General features: G+C 43.8%; 2 protein-coding genes across 9 annotated transcripts in view; one reads left to right on the top strand and one right to left on the bottom strand.

The window, feature by feature from the left end:
• Nucleotides 1-1,075: 1,075 nt before the first annotated feature.
• ckap4 (cytoskeleton associated protein 4) lies at nucleotides 1,076-4,925 on the bottom strand. Its single transcript, XM_085769458.1, has 2 exons — nucleotides 4,421-4,925; nucleotides 1,076-2,698 (listed from the first exon to the last, which is right to left on the bottom strand). The coding sequence occupies exons 1-2, from the start codon at nucleotides 4,784-4,786 to the stop codon at nucleotides 1,466-1,468; spliced, it is 1,599 nt and encodes a 532-aa protein (XP_085625584.1). The 5' UTR covers nucleotides 4,787-4,925; the 3' UTR covers nucleotides 1,076-1,465.
• Nucleotides 4,926-6,650: 1,725 nt separating this feature from the next.
• The window catches only part of bltp3b (bridge-like lipid transfer protein family member 3B), a 54,996-nt gene continuing 42,071 nt past the window's right edge, over nucleotides 6,651-19,575 (top strand). For 5 of the 8 annotated variants that reach the window (XM_085769747.1, XM_085769745.1, XM_085769743.1 and 2 more), the window contains exons 1-2: nucleotides 6,747-7,204; nucleotides 17,999-18,161. In XM_085769747.1, coding sequence (XP_085625873.1) covers nucleotides 7,161-7,204; nucleotides 17,999-18,161 — 207 coding nt within the window. In that variant the 5' untranslated portion in view covers nucleotides 6,747-7,160. Of the gene's footprint in view, nucleotides 7,205-17,998; nucleotides 18,162-19,575 lie in introns of all 8 variants that reach the window. The other 3 variants (XM_085769748.1, XM_085769746.1, XM_085769744.1) reach the window with 3 other exon arrangements.

The following is a 19,575-nucleotide window of genomic DNA, read 5'->3' as shown; positions in this document are numbered from 1 at the left end:
TCTTGTCCACAAGAGTGTTTTGGAGTTGTTGGATTGTGTATTTGATGAGGGAAACTAAGAAATCCCATTAGCCTCCGTAGCGTAGCTCTGAGTAGCTTGCGGCCCTGCTCCACCGTTCTAAAAATAGCTTGCACCGACAATTAAAGATAACGAACCTCCTAAAACTATAGGGATTATGGCAATGGGCCAGTTTGCCAAAATGTTGAACTATCCCTTTAATGTTCAAGATGAAACTACAGTAAGCAGACTAGAGGGAGTGGGAAACAGATACAGTATGTTGTTACCAGGTTATAGCGACAGTGACTGGTCCTAGTCCAGCCAGGATTACTCTTTATGCTTTATACTAAGCCAAATAGCACAATAGCAGTATCTGTCTTATCTGATGGAGAGCACAAGCCAAATGCATTTGTTTTACAACCACACAAGTGTTATTCAAGCTTTTGACCTTAAGAATATCTCAGTGCGGAGAAAATATCAGTCACCCAGGTCTCAAAATAGTCAGATCAGCTGAAAATGTCATTAAGGCTTCACAAAGCCATTCAAGTTTTTCCACCGTGGACAAAACCTCCTCATCTTGACCAGAAATGCCAGCTTGTTACCTGAACTATCATGTACTTTGACTAATTCTACATCACTGTAAGGGTTTATTATCGTCCTCACGCCCTCCAGTAAAGCACGGCATGACTTTGAAGTGGTCAAACGGCAGCAGCCTTTGCTCTTAACACAAGCTGAGTCACATTTCTGCAGAACACCTGGAAGAAAGTCAAAACTCAACACCCACAGAGAAAATGACCCGTTACTGGTCGCTGCTGTTTTTCGGATGAAAGAGTGGACCGTGTGGCACTCAGTCATTACGAAGAGGAGGATCTTCTGCTTGACTCCACATGAGGAATATCAAATATGTCAGCAGGTTACAAATAATGTGGTGTTGGTTTATTAATTCTTAATGATTTGCTTTCATAAAAATGAAATTGAGATTATTTTTTTGTCTTTTAATGTGATTTTAGGAGGCCTAACAATGAGTATAAACTCTCCTTCTCACCCATGATGCAACAGTAAGAAATAATTTCTCAGATTTGGTTTGACAAGAGGTTTTATTCTTGTAAAAAAAAAAGACAAAGAAAAAGAAACAACATGTTGTAAGTAAACAAAGAGCTCAACAGGAGCTTATTATTGCATTTGAAGGTTCAAAAAACAGTCTTGTCATGAAAAAGTTGAATTCTATCAAAACAATTGAAAACACTAGAAAATAAAACTACAGTGCAGAAGGGGTGTGGATTTGAATTCACAGATCAGCAGTCCAGTTCAGCTCCTCCAACCTGATTTTCCTCACTTCGTCTCTAAAGTTTGCACCATCAAGTTTTGAATGATAATTCTTCATGAAAGTGAGTCGTGGTCACCTGTGTGGATTGAGTATTGTCCCTGCTGTTGGAAGCTGTGGTTTCCTGATAGGGGCGGTGGAGCTCTACTTTTTCTTGCTTGTTGCTTTGGATAAGCTGGTGAGAGTCTTTGTGGTCTCCTGCAGAGCTTCCTGAAGAGCAGCGATGGCCTGGTCGTGGCCTTCTAGCTTGGCTGCTTTGTCCTCCAGTCCGGCCACCACGCTGCGTAGGCTCTCCAGCTGCTCCGGCATCACGTTGCTCTTACTGCTGCTACTGCTACTGCTGCTGATGTCTTCCTCCAGGGCAGCCATCCTCTTCTCCAGATCCTCCACCTGCTGCTGATCCTTGGACGCCGCCTCTGTTTGGGCGTCACCCAGAGCTGCCAGGTTGGACTGCAGCTCCTCCACGCTGCTTCTAAAGGCCTCCAGCTCCTGCTCCAGGCCGGATTTGACCTTCTCCGTCGCCTGGCCCTGAGCAGCCAGAGCGCTCTCATGGGCGTCGGACTTGGCGAACAGTGATTCCACCTTGGAGGTCATTTCTGACACCGATGCCGACAGTGAATCTCCACTCTCCTCTGATGCTCTCACCCTGGCTTCAAGATCTTCTGACCTTTTCTGGGCCTGGGCGACCGCAGCGTCCACCTGCTTCTCCACGCCGCGCACGGCCTCGACCGCCTGCTCCAACCCGCTCTCCACCGTCACCGTTTTGTCGCTCAGGGCCTGAACTCCTGCCTCCGCTTCGGACAGCGCCTGCCTCAGACCGCCCACTGCGTCCTGCACCACCGACCTCACCGTCTCCACCTCCTGAGACAGCGAAGCCACCTCCTGGTTGCGCGTCTGGAGCTCTTCCCTCACGGCGCCGATCTGCTGGCTGAGCGAACTGGTCGAAGAGTCGGCCTCCTCCTTGGAGGTTTTCATTTCGGCCACGGCTTCGACTATGGCGGAGAGCTCCTGTTTGATGAGCGCCGGGTCCTCCATGTCGCCCAGACGGGCTTTGAGGTCAGCCAGCTGGGTCTGCGCCTCGCCCTGCGCCTCGGTGAACTCGGCCATGTTGGCCTTGATGGACTGACTCACCTCGGCCAGACGTTCCTCCACAGTCTTCTCCAGAGAGGAGAAATCCCTCTCGCGGGCCTCCTTCACCTCCTTGATGCCCTCCGAGAGGTCCCTGAGCAGATCGTTCTGGAGGTTTTGAAGCGCCTCCTCCACCCTCCTCGTCTCCACTTCGCCCCTCTTCATCCGGCTGATGGCGCCCTCCATCTCCACCCGGGTGATGCCCAGCGACGACTCCAGCCCGTCCACAACGCTCCTCAGGGACTCCACCTGTGCAACGAAGCATCCACCAATATTAGAGGTTATTTTACAGATGTGCATCCAAACTTTTATTTTGCACATTGACTTAAAGGGATAGTTCACCCAAGATTCAAATTTCACTCATTATCTACTCACCCTCATGTCGACTAAGAGCTGTGAGAATTTTCAGTCCTCTGTGCCTTCTCTGAGTTACGGGGGGGGTCCGCGCAGCAGTATTTGTCCATATAATGGTTTTCAATGGATACCAACTTTATTCGTCCAAAAAGACACACCAAAAAACATCCAAATACCTCCATACTGCTCGTCTGTAATGTCCCTCTTGTATTGAAGCCCAGATTTGCACGGACACAGGAAGAGCAGTGAACCGAGACACTGGGAGCTTCCGCTACAAACAAGCTTAAATCATATACTTATTTAATTTTTTTCGGATCAATTTCTCATGTCGGGGCTTCAATACAAGAGGGACATTACAGACGAGCAGCATGGAGGTATTTGGATGTTTTTTGGTGTGTCTTTTTGGACAAAGAAAGTTGGTATCCATTGACAACCATTATATGGACAAATACTGCTGCGCGGACCCCCCCGTAACTCAGAGAAGGCACGGAGGACTCTGAAAATTCTCACAGCTCTTAGTTGACATGAGGATGAGTAGATAGGCTAAATTTGAAATGAAATAATGAAATTTGAATTTTGGGTGAACTATCCCTTTAATATTTTTCAACTCAAGTTCCACTTACTTGCCCTTTCCTGAGCTTTTATTGACATCTTGGCTTTCAAGACAAAAGAAGGTCAACCTGTAAATTGAGTTATCCTCAGTTGTGATGGAGTTTGCTCAGTGTACTAAGATACACCTATTTGAAGGTCACACTGAGTGGTTTAAAGCTCTGGAAAATGTTAGCAAGTGAAGCTTGAGTTTATGTTTTAATTCATGAAACTTCTGTTCACAAATCTGCTTGATTAGGCACACAATGCCATTAAATTCCTACAGAAAAAGGTGGTGCAGGAAATGGGTAATAATGTGATTTTTTATGACTTTGGTTTGAGTTTATGTTTTAATTCATGAAGCTTCTCCTCCTGAATCTGCTTCATTAGGCACATTATATTCAATGCCATTAAGTTCTTACAGAAAAAGGTGGTGCAGGAAATGGGTAATAATGTGATTTTTTATGACTTTTGGTTAATGTTCACTTTTGTGGTTTAATTATAAAGAAAGGAGTTCCTACCTTAAGTAAACACAGGAGAGATGTTAAACCAGACATTTGCATGAATAGAGTTGAGTCATGTTATGCTACTGTACATCCTGAATGTCGACCCTTGACAGTGTCAGCTAACTCTTATCTACCCCTCCCAGCTTGACAGTCACTCACCTAAATCTGTTACACATCCTCAAACAAAAAAGAAAATATTGGAGAATTTATATATTTTAATCAAAACTTCAGCTTTTAATTTTACCTCTTGGAGGTTTTCACAGTGAAAACAAGTCAACTGCATCCATCAGTGTAGTAGACCCTATACCTGCTGCATGTACTATACACCCCCACCCCCAGCTGTACATGAAGTCCAAGTTTATGAACAGTTATGTAATCCCACATAAACTGAGGTGTAAAAACAGTAGCATCCACTTTATATATGTTTGTATTCAGTTAAAAACCCCTGAAAATGATTTGTGTTCATGAGAAGTGATTTTTAGTGTCAGGGCCCATTGATTGAGTCCCATCTTTCTCCACCAACCTGTTGGACGACACTCTCCATTTTGGTGACCAGTCCTGCGCTCTGCTGTGCGCTCTCCTCCTGCCTGGCGTTGCTCTGTTTCATTTCTTCCACAACTTGCTGTAGGTAAAAGGCAGCGAACCCCGCAGCTCCTATCAACCCAACGTAAAACACTGTGGAGACAATGAGTCCGAGGCAGCTCCGTGACCGTGGCCCCTGCTGCGCTCCAGAGCCACTCACTCCGTTAGAAGAAGGAGAAGGAGATGATAAAGATGATGAAGTAGTAGTTGTCGTGATCTTCTGGCTCTTTTTCGATGCATCCTCCTGGCTGGGTGCAGCAGCGCTCTTCTCGCCGGAGCTGCCTTTATTTCTGTTTTTAGCTGTCATGGTCAATAGGAGATCGCAGAGATGTGTGTGTGAGTGAGTGTGAGTGTGTGATGTGTTGTGAGCGCTGCCTCTTTTTGCAGTCGTGGATGGAGAGTGTTTTCAGTCCAGGCCCACTAACAAGAGCAGCAGCGTATCAGTGAGCGCGTCGTGTCTTTCCATGGGGCTTTATGAGTTGAGGTATGCGGATGGGGGCTGTCCCATGTTAGACTCCCAGCTCTGCATAGGTCCAGTCTAATGACATATAACACCAGGAAACAATGAATGGTCTCTAATTCTCTTACAATTTGGTGATTATGTGGTATTTTACACCAAGAACTACATCATCTTTAATTATTTAATCAGACATCTAAAGACGAGTTTGTACAGATGCATCTCTCTGGTGCATCGACAGGGGGTTGTTTCCACGGAAAGTTCTTTAATTGGCTTCTTCAGTGAGTTTTTTACAGGTTCATCTGAAATGTATCTATTTTTTTACAGTAACTTAAAGGTAGAACAGATAGCCTAAGTAAAATCTTGCGAAGGAAAAAGGATAAGCCATTTTGGGGCAAAACATAGGCCTATAGTGACAAGTCTGTAAACTCTATAAATCTCTGTGTAATACATTTCAAAATAATCTTATATACATGTTATGAGTGCTGCAAAGGTTCATAAATATGACTAAAACACTGCAGACTGATGCAAACTTTGTGCAAGCGCTCCTCTGTGCAGCAGGGCAGAGCAGGGAGGGGTTCAGTCAGTACTTCTTCCCCCAACAAGTTTCGCTCCTCCTTTCAAAGCCTACGTGGCAGCTGCAGTCTCTGCTGCAGGCTGCTGTTACCTCCTATGAACACAACTCCATGCCATGCAAGTCTCTACAGAGGACTACATCAGATAAAATTACGATTTATTAGTCCACAGACATAGAAGTAAAAAGTAAAAAGTCTCTCCTGTGCCAAATAAGTTAAATGGGTCATATATTATGATCCTCTGTGCAAATTAATTAGTTTTCCCGAGCTGGCAAGTATTTCAATGAAAAGACACTTCTGGAAGAATATGCCAGTGAAGTTCACTTTGTTGTTCTCTTTATCAGGCCTACAGAGCATCTCCCTATGTCCTTTTTGGTGACTATGCTTTCGCCAAATTCTAATGTCCAGCCTAGCTATATGCAAGATTCTCACTTATTATATTTCTAGGGGGGAAACTTCACAATGAAGTCTTTATACAGTGCTGTTTATATAGTGTGTGACAGAAAAGGCGAGATAAACATGGAAACGACCAGTGCACCAGTTTAAACACTAGATGTCACTAAATGATCGTTTTATTGTGAGCGCATTGGCACAGTTTGTGCAAGGTAGTACATGCACACTAATAAAATACAATTAAACAATAATCAATATAAAATAAATTCAAACAGAAATTAGTCACAGAAGATCGTTTTTCACAGCTTTGAAGTTCATGCATTATTTCAATGTGCCCAAGTAGAAGTTTAGGTTTTTATTTTTGCTAATTCTTTGGATTATTTGGAGAAAGATTACTGAAATATCTTCTTGGTAGACATTTAATTCCTTTGGGGATTAACAAAGTAATTCGTATTCATATTTAGATAGCAGATGCTGCAATTTCACTTTCACTTTGGGTGCTTAAATATTTCTATCTAAAAAGTCAAATGACGTCAGTGTGTTTAAGGCCCTATCGAAATGTAGGTTATGACTAAACGTAGGTAGTGATAGTGAACAATAAATGTTTTAAACAATATCTCAACTTATACTCATTTGATCAAACTCTCATCGGGGTTGACAGCCATGTTTTTACAGGTACACACTTGTATTCAAATGATTCAAGCGAGCTCTCTGTAAAATATAGGCTCAACATCTTTTAGTGTAGGATTTTCCCCAGCAGACGGTGAACGCAGCATGACGCCCCTCCCTCGCGGACGGACGCCGTGACAACGCAACAGACGCGTCGCCGTGGTGACGTCGTCCCGTCCAGGTGTTCGCTCGGTGAGCGATATCTCGGAGCTCCGGAGCGTTTCTTTCTACCACAGTTTATCTGCATGAAACGGCCTAACGCGGCGGTGATATGCTTTGTCCCGTATAGCCCACCGGGAGTTGTCTGTCAGTCACCACTCGGACGTCTGAAATGGGCGTCTTCCCGCCCCCTACCACCACCACAACCAGCAGCAGCAGCACTGCCTCCTCATTCACCTCCCGCTGAGTGAAGTCGGAGCTGCCGTTAAAATGAAGACAGACGCCGCACGCGGGGACCAGAATTCGAGCTGACTGTTTATATACCTCGCGAGGGAGCAGCTAACGGTTAGGCTAGCCGGCTAACCGGCTAACCTGACGGCTCAGACACCCGCAGGCGGCGGCGGCTCGGATATCGGATTTGCGCGGCCATGGCTGGGCTCATCAAGAAGCAGATCCTGAAGCATCTGTCCAGGTCAGTGAATAATGGTTAATGGTAACGGGCGGGTAACGAGTGGGGAGAAAAGGGCGACGGTGACGGTTGGTTGTTGTTAGTGGTGGTGGTGGTGGAGGGGGCTCAGCTCGTTAGCCACCTAGCTACCTACAAAACCTTTAGTTTAACCTTAAAACAAGTGGAAAAACAAGTGTATATCCAACAGGGCGTGGTGGAAGTGTATTTTCCCTTTAGGTTTAGTAAGTTAGTCAACACTCCCGTCTGTCTGTGAGACTGTCATTTGCCCTGTCAGTGGATGTTGAATGTTTAACCCCCACCGATATGAGACGTGGCTACTCCGCTAACCCCGCTAGCATCCTCGGGGTTAGCTGAGCGTCATGATCAGTTTAATCCACCACGAAGCTTGTGGTGTGTTTGCCTCGGCAGGTTGAACCAGTCGTCGTGTGGTTCGGTCAGATTGTTTTCAAAAAGCAGAAAAAAATCTCAGGCTTCTCCCCCCCAAAGGCAAAGTATCCATCAGACCTCGACAGCTCATAAACACACACACCATCTGCAGCAGTATAAATCATGATAGCTGGCTGCACTTAATGTGACATCGGATGATAGTGATAACGACAAGTTGGGAAATCAGGAGAGGGGTTTGCGCAAGGGCGTGCGGGTTTGTTTACATGGGTTTTGAACCCTGCATATCTGGCCTTGGCCTCAGCATTAGAGACCATGGACACTTCACACACAAACCCCGAGCAGTCTCACAGGGGAATCACTAAATCTGTCTCCTAAATAAAACTAATTTGTCATCATTTTATGTCACTGTCTGACAAGCACTCACGAGCTGTGTAATGGCACTGCCACTTTCTGTGTAAGGCTCCATTTATTCTTTTAAATGTCCTGCTGTATGTGCAGCATTCAGCTGTGTCTGCCTCACATGCATTATTTATTCTTTTCCACTGTCCCTCAAGGGACTTTCAATGGACTACTTTCTTGTTTTTAATCCAAGGGGAGAGCTTGAGGCACACCGCACCTATTCCCATCCACATATTAAATAGTTAATAACCAATTACAGAGCACATAATTACACCTGTGATCAAACACAAGAGTGTATTGAGGAGTAATGATAGTGCTATGTCATGAAACTCACTGCTTATGATGTAAGAAATGAGTGTCACATCTAAATAGCAGGTCACAGATGACTTGGTCTTTAGAAAGCTCATCAGTATGCAGGTGGACTGGTTTGTGTTCTTGAAAGGAGAAAGCGCAGATGTGATTGGTGAGAACAGTCTTTGTGGTTGTGACTAATGTGTCACTCTCTGGTCAGCACATTAATTACCGTGTTGTCGATTGCTTTGTTCCTCATACTCTCACACAGCGTCACTGGCGAGATTTGCTCTGCCTGCCACACACACAGCCTATGGGTCGTATGTCCTTCATTGTCCTAGTACTCAAGGTTGTGTCTTGTCTCTGTGTGTGTGTGTGTGTGTCGAGGCAACGCATAAGTGTTTCTGCACATGACTCTGCACGGCTTTAGTAGCATTAGCATCAACGCTGACAGGAAATGACCGGAGGAGTAGTGATGTCATCTGTCTTTGGGCTTTGCCATCTGATCTGCTTTGTTCTGGCCTGTTTGGTCTGGCACCGAGGAGTGGAAGCTGACCCGTCTGACGATCGGCCAATCCTGTGCCAGTTTGGTGTAGTGATGTCACGGTAAAAAAAACAAAAAAGTGCCAGTGTCGACAGCAGCAGCACCGTCACCTGACCACAACCTTTTACCCCTCTCAACTATGATTATTAAGCACGTTTGAAACATATTGGCCAGAATTTTTTGTCTGCTCAGCTGCTGCTTCATCACAATCAGCCCAGGAATAACTTTGTACCTCCAGCGAGTTTATTCATCCACACTGTAGGTGTGCGCACTGCTTACACAGCCACAGGTTATGTTGTGGGTGTCAACATTGCAGCTCGGCCGGCCTCCGCATGCTTTTTCCCCCGCTGCAGAGGACACACGTCCGTCTGATACTGTCTGTGACCAGGACGAGCTCGTCCCAGTGAAGCGGCACCACATCTTCACAGTTCATTGACTCAGAAGTCTGCGCCATGGCTGTTCCTCCTCCAGCCAAGACGAGCGCACTGAGGCATGCATGACATATTAAACTAGTTGAGAGGGCCTTTTTTTGTGCAAGGTGAACTCGTAGAAACCTTGTGTGTGTGTGTATGTGACCTTTCATGTGCGAGGGCGAGTTTATGAATATTAAGGGACATGGCTGAGTTGTTGGCATACACACGTTGTTTCTTTTTCCGATGTCGGAGGAGTTTATTGGCGAACAGTTAACTGAGGGTCGAACTTAGGGAGCCCCTTGGGGAGAGTTGATAACAGTGTGTGTTTGTCTGCGCTATACACAGATTACGGTTATCGACAAGACCTCGGCCCGGTGCCAGGCAAAGCAATATCCTATTACGCATGCTGACACACTCCAAATACAGATGGATGGAGAAACAGCTAAACACAGTTAGACATGCCCAGTCAGACTCTGTTCACGTCGCTCTGCTCTTCCCACAGGGGAAATTTTCTTATGTTTCTACAGGGAGGGAAAGGTCGGGGCTCCACTACAAAGCTGGTAGATATTCTGACACAGGAACTTAAGGACAAGTGATTTATACTTGAACGATCCCTCGCTTTACATTCTTGTTTCCATCTCGGCTTTTGTTGATTTACTTACTTATCATCACCTTATCGTGATTAATTTTGATCCTTTCCTTCCCTTTCCTCTCCTGTCATCATTCTTTATTTAAAATTATGCACATGAAAACAACACAATACAATACACTTAAGACAAAACACAACAACCAAGGAACAATTAGTGTCTCAGCAAACACACAAACCCAATTCAAGATCTACTTCACAAATGGACATCCCACAAATCAAAGCTCCAAACAGGGGGGAGAAAATACACCTGACAGGCATCAGCAAAAACAGACACAACTTCTCATGACAAGCTGTTACAACTTTATCTGTCTGGCCATTCAAAGTGGGGACCCACAAAACCAAAAAAAAGTCAATTTTTACAAGTTTTACAGTTATCTTTTCCATTAAATAAACTTTCTTTAGTCTCTTTTGCTGTTGTTAAAGGGTGGGAGGTACAGTAGGGTTATGAGCCAGGACAGGGATATCATTTTCCTCGCCACAAGTAGGAGAATCTGTAATAGCTAGACTTTAGACTTTCCTCTTCTCTATATCTTCCCCCAGAGTCAAACCCAGTATATAATGGGTTCAAGTGGTAATTTAATTTTCAAAATGTTGGCATCTTGATTACAGAGAAAGTTGCTTGTTAATGTCACAAGACCGCAACTAATGGTGGGCAGCGTAATTCTCATCCGGAGTCACAGGGGAATGTGGAGGAAAGTTTGAACAGAGGAGGGAGATTTTACTTGATGTGTGTTAGAACAAAGCTGAAAGAAAGAAAAAAGATTATCACTTCACCCTCTAAAGGAAAGAGTTCATGACCTGGAGGATTAGGCTCATACTGCGGCTGCTATGCGAGGAGCATTTTGGGGTTAAGTCAGGACGTTATCGGAGACTTGACACGACGGCTCCAAGTGTGAGGCGTAGTCCCCGTTAACTCCTCTGCTTAATTCAATTCTCAGTTTTCATCCCTGTCAGTGTTGCTTTAAGCATTTTCTATGATTTAATTAAGATGACGCGTTGGTTATTGGAAACCGTCCGACCGCCAGCTGAGGCTGATCCCACAAGAATTTTTTTTTTTTACCCCTTAAATTTTCCTTCGGTGTCAGCTAACGTGCCATGATGCAGCAGCATGTGCACGTATATAACAAGTCTAATGAATGGGCCTCTTGTTTTCTTTTCCTTCAGTAGAGATTTCAGAGATTCGTTGCAGTGTGAGAGTCGGTGAGAGATGCGTTCGTTTCTGCTGTTGTGTTTGTCATCACGACGACGAGCCTGACTCCCTCCATCCTGCAGTGGCGGCATGATGATGCACTACGGTGATGAACTCCACTATTCTCAGTGTTACTGCTCGCTGGCCGGCTGCTGGTGGGAAGGCAATTACGCCATGAGTCATGACTGAGTGCCTTGCTGTGGGTGTCTCATCGGTGTGCAGTTGTGTGAAATACTTGTGTGTGTGTGTGTGTGTGTGTGTGTGTTGGGTGAGCGCAACATTTAGATAGAGTCCCTCCAGGATTTAGCATCATCTGCTGCTGTGGAAGTGGGATTGGTCTTGGGTTGTTTTCTCCTTCACACTAACCTTCTCGCCGTCTCCGCAGGGTCGGAGTTATTCTCAGGCCTCCGCTGCCAATACCAACTCACCTCACTTTGACAGGATGCCGGCGTGTCTTTGAATTGTTTTCCCCCGTTGACGTGTGTGTGTGTGTGTGTGTGTGGAGGTGTTCCTGTTCCTGGAGTTTGTGTAATGTAGGGTAGAAAGTAAGTCAAGCGATCCCTCCTGATGATAACATAGAGGTGGAGCAGTCTTTTAATAACTGCGCTGTATTTTTGTCCTCATCTCAACATATATTTTCACAACAAACACTTTCTATCTGCTGTTGCTATCGCCAGAAATGTTTTTAATTCGAAACGAAAGACTCTTTTCGTAAATATGTAACGGAGTGCTATAGCTACTATCGTCACAGTTGCTTAATTTTAGGGCTAAAAACTTAAAAATAGCTAAAAATGCTGTTCACATTTTCCCTAAACTCAAGGTCATGTGCTCAGATTGCTTCACAAACAGTAGAAAAGCCAATAATATTCAATTTGCTACCAACAGACCAAGAAATATAAAACTAAGAAGCCGGAAACATTGTATTTTTGTAATTTTCGCTGTAAAGAAATTGTTGCAAATTCATTTTCTGTCAGTCAAACTTCAGTATCACATGTTCACAGTTGCAGGGGCCATCTAACAATGAAAAGAGGAAGATGTAGTACTCATACTGACACCTCTATTGTGTTTACTCACCATATTAACATACAAAACCGGTCGGCAGAGACACTTCAATGCATTAGAACAAAACTTCTCCTTCTCTAATATTGTGAAAGCATCATGTGAGCCATCTAAAACCAACCTTGGTTTAACAGAGCAGGCTTTTTAATGACTGCTGGATTCCTTCAGATGATATTACCATGTAAATATTAAAAGATAATTGAACTGATCATTTAGAAAAGGTTGGTGGACGTCGTGGGCACGTGTTTGGCTATTTTTATGTTCCGTTTTGTTTCCATGTTTCCATTTGATTTGCCAACACGTCGCCCACACTGCAGGCAGCACAGCCTCCAAACACCGCAGTGCTACTGTCCTCTACCAGGAGTGCAGTGGATAGATAACATATCATCTCTGACCGGCCAATAAAAATATAGTGGAGTCAGCAGTGTTCGATCACATTTGATGAACTTGCGTCATATAAAACACGAGAAGCTTTTCCAGCACAGTGATAAAAAAACAAGTTGAGTTTTTTAGAAATACTTGAACAGTTGTGTTTGTTGCTGCTGGTATCCTATGAGCTTCAGCGGCTGTTTCTGTTGGATTTGCCTGCTGGTTTCTAACTGAATTAAGGATCCCTCACGTCACGTCCATTCAGGAATACTAACTTTTATTGCTAGCAGTTGTCCAACTCATTACAGTGTGTTGTTCACACTGAATGGGCTACTGAAGGATTTAGAGGCCCATTTTAAATGTCACATTCTCCGTTTTCTGTTGTCGAGCCAAGTGCTGCCTGGACAAATGAGCACTGGCAGGAAAGAATGTGGTAACATCCCAGATCTGTGGGATTTTCCGGGAATTTTCCTGGAAAACCACATTCCTAATTCCCAGGAGAGCCCCTTAAGGATGATTACTCTCTGTCTTCTTCTGTTATTTTTGGTTTTCCTCCTTTCCTCTGTCTGTTTCCTCTGTATTTCTATCCGCCTTTATGTTGTCAGGAATCAGGAATCGCAGTTGCTAAAAACAAGCCGGTCTGTCTGAGTCACTCTGGCCATCTTCCCCTCACAGGCTCCTCTCTTTCTGGCACTGATGTCATCAGGCTGCGCCACGAACGCACTGTCAGAGGAGCAGGAAAAAGAGCTGGGAGAGCCTTAACTTTCCGTTTACAGACATCAGCGTAAAGCGCGGCGGCAGATCTCAAGTCTGCTCTTACAGGACTGTGGTGAAGGGGAAAAAAAGCTGCAAGATCAGCCTTACTGTGGCTGGCAGACACACACACACACACACGCATCATCTTGTGTTTTTTTTAAAAACAGCTTGAGCAGCTTTAAAGGGATACTTCACCCAAATTCGATAATACTAAATTAACCTCTCATGCCCACATTCCTCTCTGTAAAAAGTGAGTTTGAGCCTGTTTGAATGCACTGTCTTTGTATGAGGAGAAGTTAAATGGATTACTATTGATTATCTGGCAGATAACAGCGCAGGCTTTTAAAGGGATACTTCACCCAAAATTGATAATTCACTAATTTTCTACTCACCGTCATGCCAAGGACGGGTTTGTAGAACTTTTGGAGTCATCAAAATGCCTTTGGAGTTCCAAGGGGGGTCTGTCTGGCAACGGATTTTCATATAATGGCGGCGGATAAAGTTCACTTTTGAATCGTCCAAAACACACACTATGAAACATCCAGATACCTCCATACTGCTCGTCTGTTCTGACCCAAGTGTCCTGAAGCCGCCACATGAAAAAGTTGATCAGAAAAAATTAATTTGATCTCTGTTTTTAGCCTTGTTGTAGTAGCAGCTCCCAGTGGCTGCGCAAGATTTGCTGCGAGACCTTCATTCGTTGTTGTAAACCATTGCATGTATGATGTATGAACACGGAAGAAGGCGAGCAGTATGGAGGTATTTGGGTGTTTCATAGTGTGTGTTTTGGATGATTCAAAAAGCCGAACCCCCCCTGGAACTGAACTCCAAAAGTGTTTTGAGGACTAAGAAAGTTCTCTGAACGCTTCCTTGGCATGATGGTGAGTAGAAAATTGGTGAATTATCGATTTTGGGTGAAGTATCCCTTTAAAAGCCTGCGCTGTTATCTGCTGGATAATCAATAGTAATCCGTTAACTCCTCCTCACACAAAGACAGTGCATTCAAACAGGTTCAAACTCACTTTTTACAGAGGAATGTGGAGGTTAATTTAGTGTTTGACAGGCAGGCAGGCAGGCCACCCTCCTCTCCAGACAGTAGCTATTCCTAATCTCTTTATGGGCCTGGATTTGGTCCGGTGAGCTCGGCCTTGCTGACTGGAATAACGGCCGAAGTCTAGAGAGGAGAGATGAAAGGGAAAGATGACAGCGTGTGAACTTAATACCCTCTGCCTCCTGCTAGTTGTTCTCAGTAATGAGCAGGTTTCCTCTCTCTCTCTATCTGTAGTTTAGCGTTAGCAGCCTCGATCGAGAAATGATTTGATCACAGTATTGGTTTATTTATGACTTTGGAAGAGGAGGAGAGGAAGCGAGAGGTGGGCCGGCCCGAGAAGCCGAGATAAGGAGCGAGAGAGTGAGTGAAGTTGGCTGGCTGGCTGGTTGATACTTGATCAGCAGCAGGGATGAATATTTCACTGGTCACAAGGCTCAGACTCTTCAGCAACAACAGCCGTCTCTGAGAAGAAGCCAACGGGGGTGGCTGTCTCCGATTGTACGCCCATGGGACCACATGTGCACATAATGTTGTTAGTGTTTTGTTTTTTATGTGTCAGTGTGAGTGTGTGCGTCCTGTCCTGTGTCCCCCGCTCCATGTCCCACTGTGCTGTGTTGCGCTGCTGGGCCTCTTGTGTTTGTAGTGAGCTGCTGCTGCTGCTGCTGCTGCCGCTGAATAATTCACAGGGATGGTGAATTAGAGAAGAATCAAACGCTGCCAGGAGGAGGAGAAGGTGTTGGGTGGAAAGACGCAGGAATTTGACAGGGTGAATAATTTAAAATGTGGGCAGCTGAAGAATCACCGAGCTTTTCCTCAATTGACGAAGTTTCTCGTACCCGATGACGTGCAACTTACAATGTCTCTCCAGTGATGCCCTCGCCTCAAGTGAAGAGCGTGGAAAGTCTCCATAAGGACTTCCAGTTGTTGAGAGGCGCTATAATAATAATAAACCACCACTTTTTGCATAGATATTAATGCAAATGGTCTTTTTGTTGCACCTGTGAGTGGTTCTGGTGCCAGTGATCACCTCCTTTGACCTATCAGATATCAACCGTAATGAAGTCACGGTGTGCCAGCTCAGGTTTTATGGCCACAGCAATACCTGGGTTTATGAAGCTGTTTAATTTATATATCGATAAGTAAGAAAGGGGTAGGGATCATATAAGTTTTACTTCTACCTGTAGTACATGTAGTAAATTCCACACACTAATGTTTTAAATGTGGAGAAATAAGATGCATCTATAATTGATACCCCACAAAATGTCAGATATCAAGTCTTACATTGGTGGTAGGAGGACTCTGTTTTCACTGTATCCTATTTTGTTTTTCTTATTCAGGCTTAGCAGCTGGTAGGTAATGAAATTCACCCAATATAAACATGCAAATCTGTCGGATATTTAAAGATGGCACCATCACCTGCTTTGTCAGATTCTCCGTCTCTCGGCTTCCAGCTGGCAGCTTTTTGTGTAAACCTCAAAAAGGGAACCGGTGAGTTTCCTGTCCCAGAAACAGAGGCAGAGATCAGATCACTCAGACTCTCAGTCAGGTTGTGTGTGTGGTTACTTACTCCGTGCAGTCGAACCTGCTCGCTGGCAGGTTTTCTTCAACAAGGAGACCGAGTTTCTCTCCGTTTCCTACAGATGCTGAACAAGCTGCTGACACGCTGTCGCTGCATGTCCTCATTCACACAGTCCATACCAACGTGTAGATGTCTGAGCGCATTTACTGAATTTTACACTGGGAGAAGATCATACATATTTTATATTGCATATTGAAATATTACATATTTCTTTCTAGTTTTCTCTTATTCTTTTCCCTATATTCCTCCTTACTCTTTTTTTTTTACTTCTACACTTCTTCACTGCTGTTGTAAATTTCCTCATTGAGGGAAAAATAAAGTCCTATCTCATCCTATCTTTTCAAAATCCGGTTGGATAAAAGTTAATGCCTTGCCTGCTTTCACTGATTTTACTATGTCCTCATATTTAAATATAACATATTATGGGCTTGTCCTGTCTGTCCGGTTGTTCACTTCCCCTGCACTGATGTGTTCACTACACATATTTAGATTGTTTCTGTGATTGGTGGTTGGTTGGTTGGTTACACTAATGCTGATGGTATCGTCTCCTATTATCTTGTATTTCTGAGAGCGGATGAAAAGACTGATTGAGCCAAATATAGTGTATCACTATATGAAAACCTGCTATTGTTCTGTCATGAGCACAGTTACAACCATTCATCACAGTGAGTCTCTACACAGATCTGAGTTAGTAGGTCAGTTAAAAAAAAGAAAAAAAAAAGGACTCCATCCTGTCGTCGATGTTACAGCCGTGATAATCAGGTCAGGAATGTGTGTTAGTTGTGAAACTGAGCTTTGATCTGGATCCAATTGGTGTTGGAGAGATTAGCCAGGTAACAAGATTAGGCCTACAGTACGTGTGGTGTGTGTGTTTGTGTGTGTGTGTTTTTACACAGTGAGTCTGAGTTTTTGATTAAAAAATCAACTCCAAAACTTGCACGATCATCAGATGTAATGACTTAACTGCATTGTTGGATAAAAACCATATCACTGAAAGCTCTGGGTGTGTTAGTGGAGTTCAAACACAGTCGGTGCTCTTGACCTCTGTACGTCACATGGTCGGGGCTGTGCGGTTCTTGACAGGCGGAGAATGTGAGATCGATACCGTCCATGTTTTAAGAGATTTCACTATGCTGCTCTGTGGAGACGCACAGGTCAATAAACCGTTTAGTATGTGGCCACTCTGCTAACGATTAACCAATAATCAAACGGTGAATGGGTGCAGAAAACACTTTGGTCATGGACACTCGGTCTATGTGTTCAAGTCGATTTACTTTAAGCTAAAAAGCAAATAGACTTAACACACAGAATCACCGCATTGTATTCACAGCACACAGCCTGTCCACATACAGGACATTTCTTCAAGATATTAAAATGACAAATAGCAGTAAGTGCTTTTATATTTAATTAAAGACAAGTTTCACGACTTTAGTTTCAGTTTCTCTTTGGCGTATACGCTTCGTCATACTTAAACAATACTCTTACCAGCCTGAATCTTACAAGACGCTAATTATCCAGAGTGTCATTGTGTAGTGGTATATAGTGTCAGATCAAGGCCTTAACCTAATCTCCTACTGTACAACCCTGTCTGTTCTTTCTTTGTGCCTTTTAAATCCTCCATAGTGCAGCATGGGAGGTGTTTTTTCTTTATTAAATTCAAACACTCTGTACCTTGATCCTCTCTCCTCCATCTGTCATTATCAGATTAAGTGGTGAAGCAAACAAGTCGAGTTAATGAAGCCTGAGCGAACAGAAAAACACATTTTTCTGAGCTCTGCTTTCAGTTTAATGGATTATTGGTTCCAGTTATTGGGCCTGTAATACGACTTCAGCAGCAATATGCAACCCTAAATTAAGGTCTTATTTTTGAAGGTATCATTAAAAAGAAGTAGTTTGTCCTCAACTATATTTTTCTTAGTAGAGAAAACTATTTTTAAAAGCATGTATTTGAAAACATGGTATGTTTTTCCTCTTTCCTCCTCTTCCAATGCACCAAAAGCCAAACAGTTGGGGTTTTGTTTGGTCGCCCTGCTGCTTTGCCAAGAACCTGCTTCTATAAATATATTCTCTGTGTGCTCAAAGCTGCGCTTCTCGTCGTCCGTGTCTCGTAGGTTTGCTAAGAACCTGTCGCCGGACAAGATCAACCTCAGCACGCTGAAGGGGGAGGGCCAGCTCACCAACCTGGAGCTGGATGAGGAGGTTCTCCAGAGCCTGCTGGACCTGCCCACCTGGCTGGCCATCAACCGTGTGGAGTGCAACAAGGCCGCCATCCGGGTGAGGAACACAGTCTTTTTTTTTCTCTTCCCAATTCTCTTTTTATTATGATTTTCAATGGTTCACATGTTTATTCACATAACAATTCACCATTCTCATCCATTCATGTGTAAATTACAACTGAATCACACAGCCATCCTCCAGTGACTTTACAAACAATATAGATATGGATGATTGGTTCTCCCTCAACAATACAAAATATTAAATTTATAAAATACAAAATTAAGAACTAAACTCCCTAGAACAGGAATGCTGGGGTGCACATTAAAAACCACAGATTCAAAAGAAAAAAGGGGGAAATGGATATAAGACATGGCATTAGACAAACGATGGTCAAACCAGTGTGACATACCTAAGTGATCTTTGCCATCTTTTCAAAAACAGACCCCGCTGTAGTCTTATGGCAAAAGTAATTCTTTCCATCTTAAAAATGTCCTAAATTATGTCAATCCACTCATCCACTGTAGGTTTTTCTAGTTTTAGCCACTTCCTTGTTATGGCTTTCCTACAAGCAGCACTTCAAATCTGGATGAACACAGTTTTATATTGAATCGGTGCGTTTAAAAGGAGTAGTTTAACCACTAGGGGAAAAGGCTTAAGATGGATAATTGATAAAACTCTTTTCTGTTAATATAAAGCTTTGAGTACCTTGGTCTAAAACCCTGAAACAAGGTTAAATAACAAGTTATATCTTGTTTGTTCAATCCAAACAAAAACTAAAGCCCAGTTGAGCCACTTCCTGGAGTTTCTCCTGGTTTCCTCTCGTCTGCTCAGAGCCAAAAAAACATTGCAAACTGTAACCCTTTGTGATAAGTGTTGTTTTTACACAGATTAGCGATCGCATATTGATTAGTGAATTAAAGACGCACTGATCGGTGGATGTTGCTACCTTCACACAGAGCAAACAAAAAGTTAACAGACATTTTTTGCTGTGACTTTTTTATTTAACAGTCACACCGGTATCAGAGTGGTATTAATCTACTCGTTTAACTCATCTGACTTCGCCAGAAAACAAATAAGCGGTGAACTTTTGTTTACAGCTTTATTGCTTTAAGGTGCGAAGTCACCAGATCCTCCTCCTTATTGCCTTTAAAACCTGAATACAGGGGATAACAAGTATATTGTGGGTGACTCACATTTTGAAATTGCACACAGGCCCAAAGCAAATGAAACTTGGAATATAATTATATATAATTGTCCTCTGCTTAGTCGCAGACAGGAACATTAATCACAGGACGTAGCGCAGGAGCAAGTAAACACACTTGAACAATCATGTTGTACCCTACCACCAACACCCACTGAGTCTCTGCACCACACACACACACACACACACACACACACACACACACACACACACACACACACACACACACACACACACACACATACACATACACACACACTCTGCTGGAGC

The sequence above is a fragment of the Trachurus japonicus genome, chromosome 23 (genome assembly GCF_045865225.1).
Source record: "Trachurus japonicus isolate A0001 chromosome 23, Traja_1.0".
NCBI lineage: Eukaryota > Metazoa > Chordata > Actinopteri > Carangiformes > Carangidae > Trachurus > Trachurus japonicus.
This window is presented reverse-complemented; position numbering and strand designations above follow the sequence as displayed.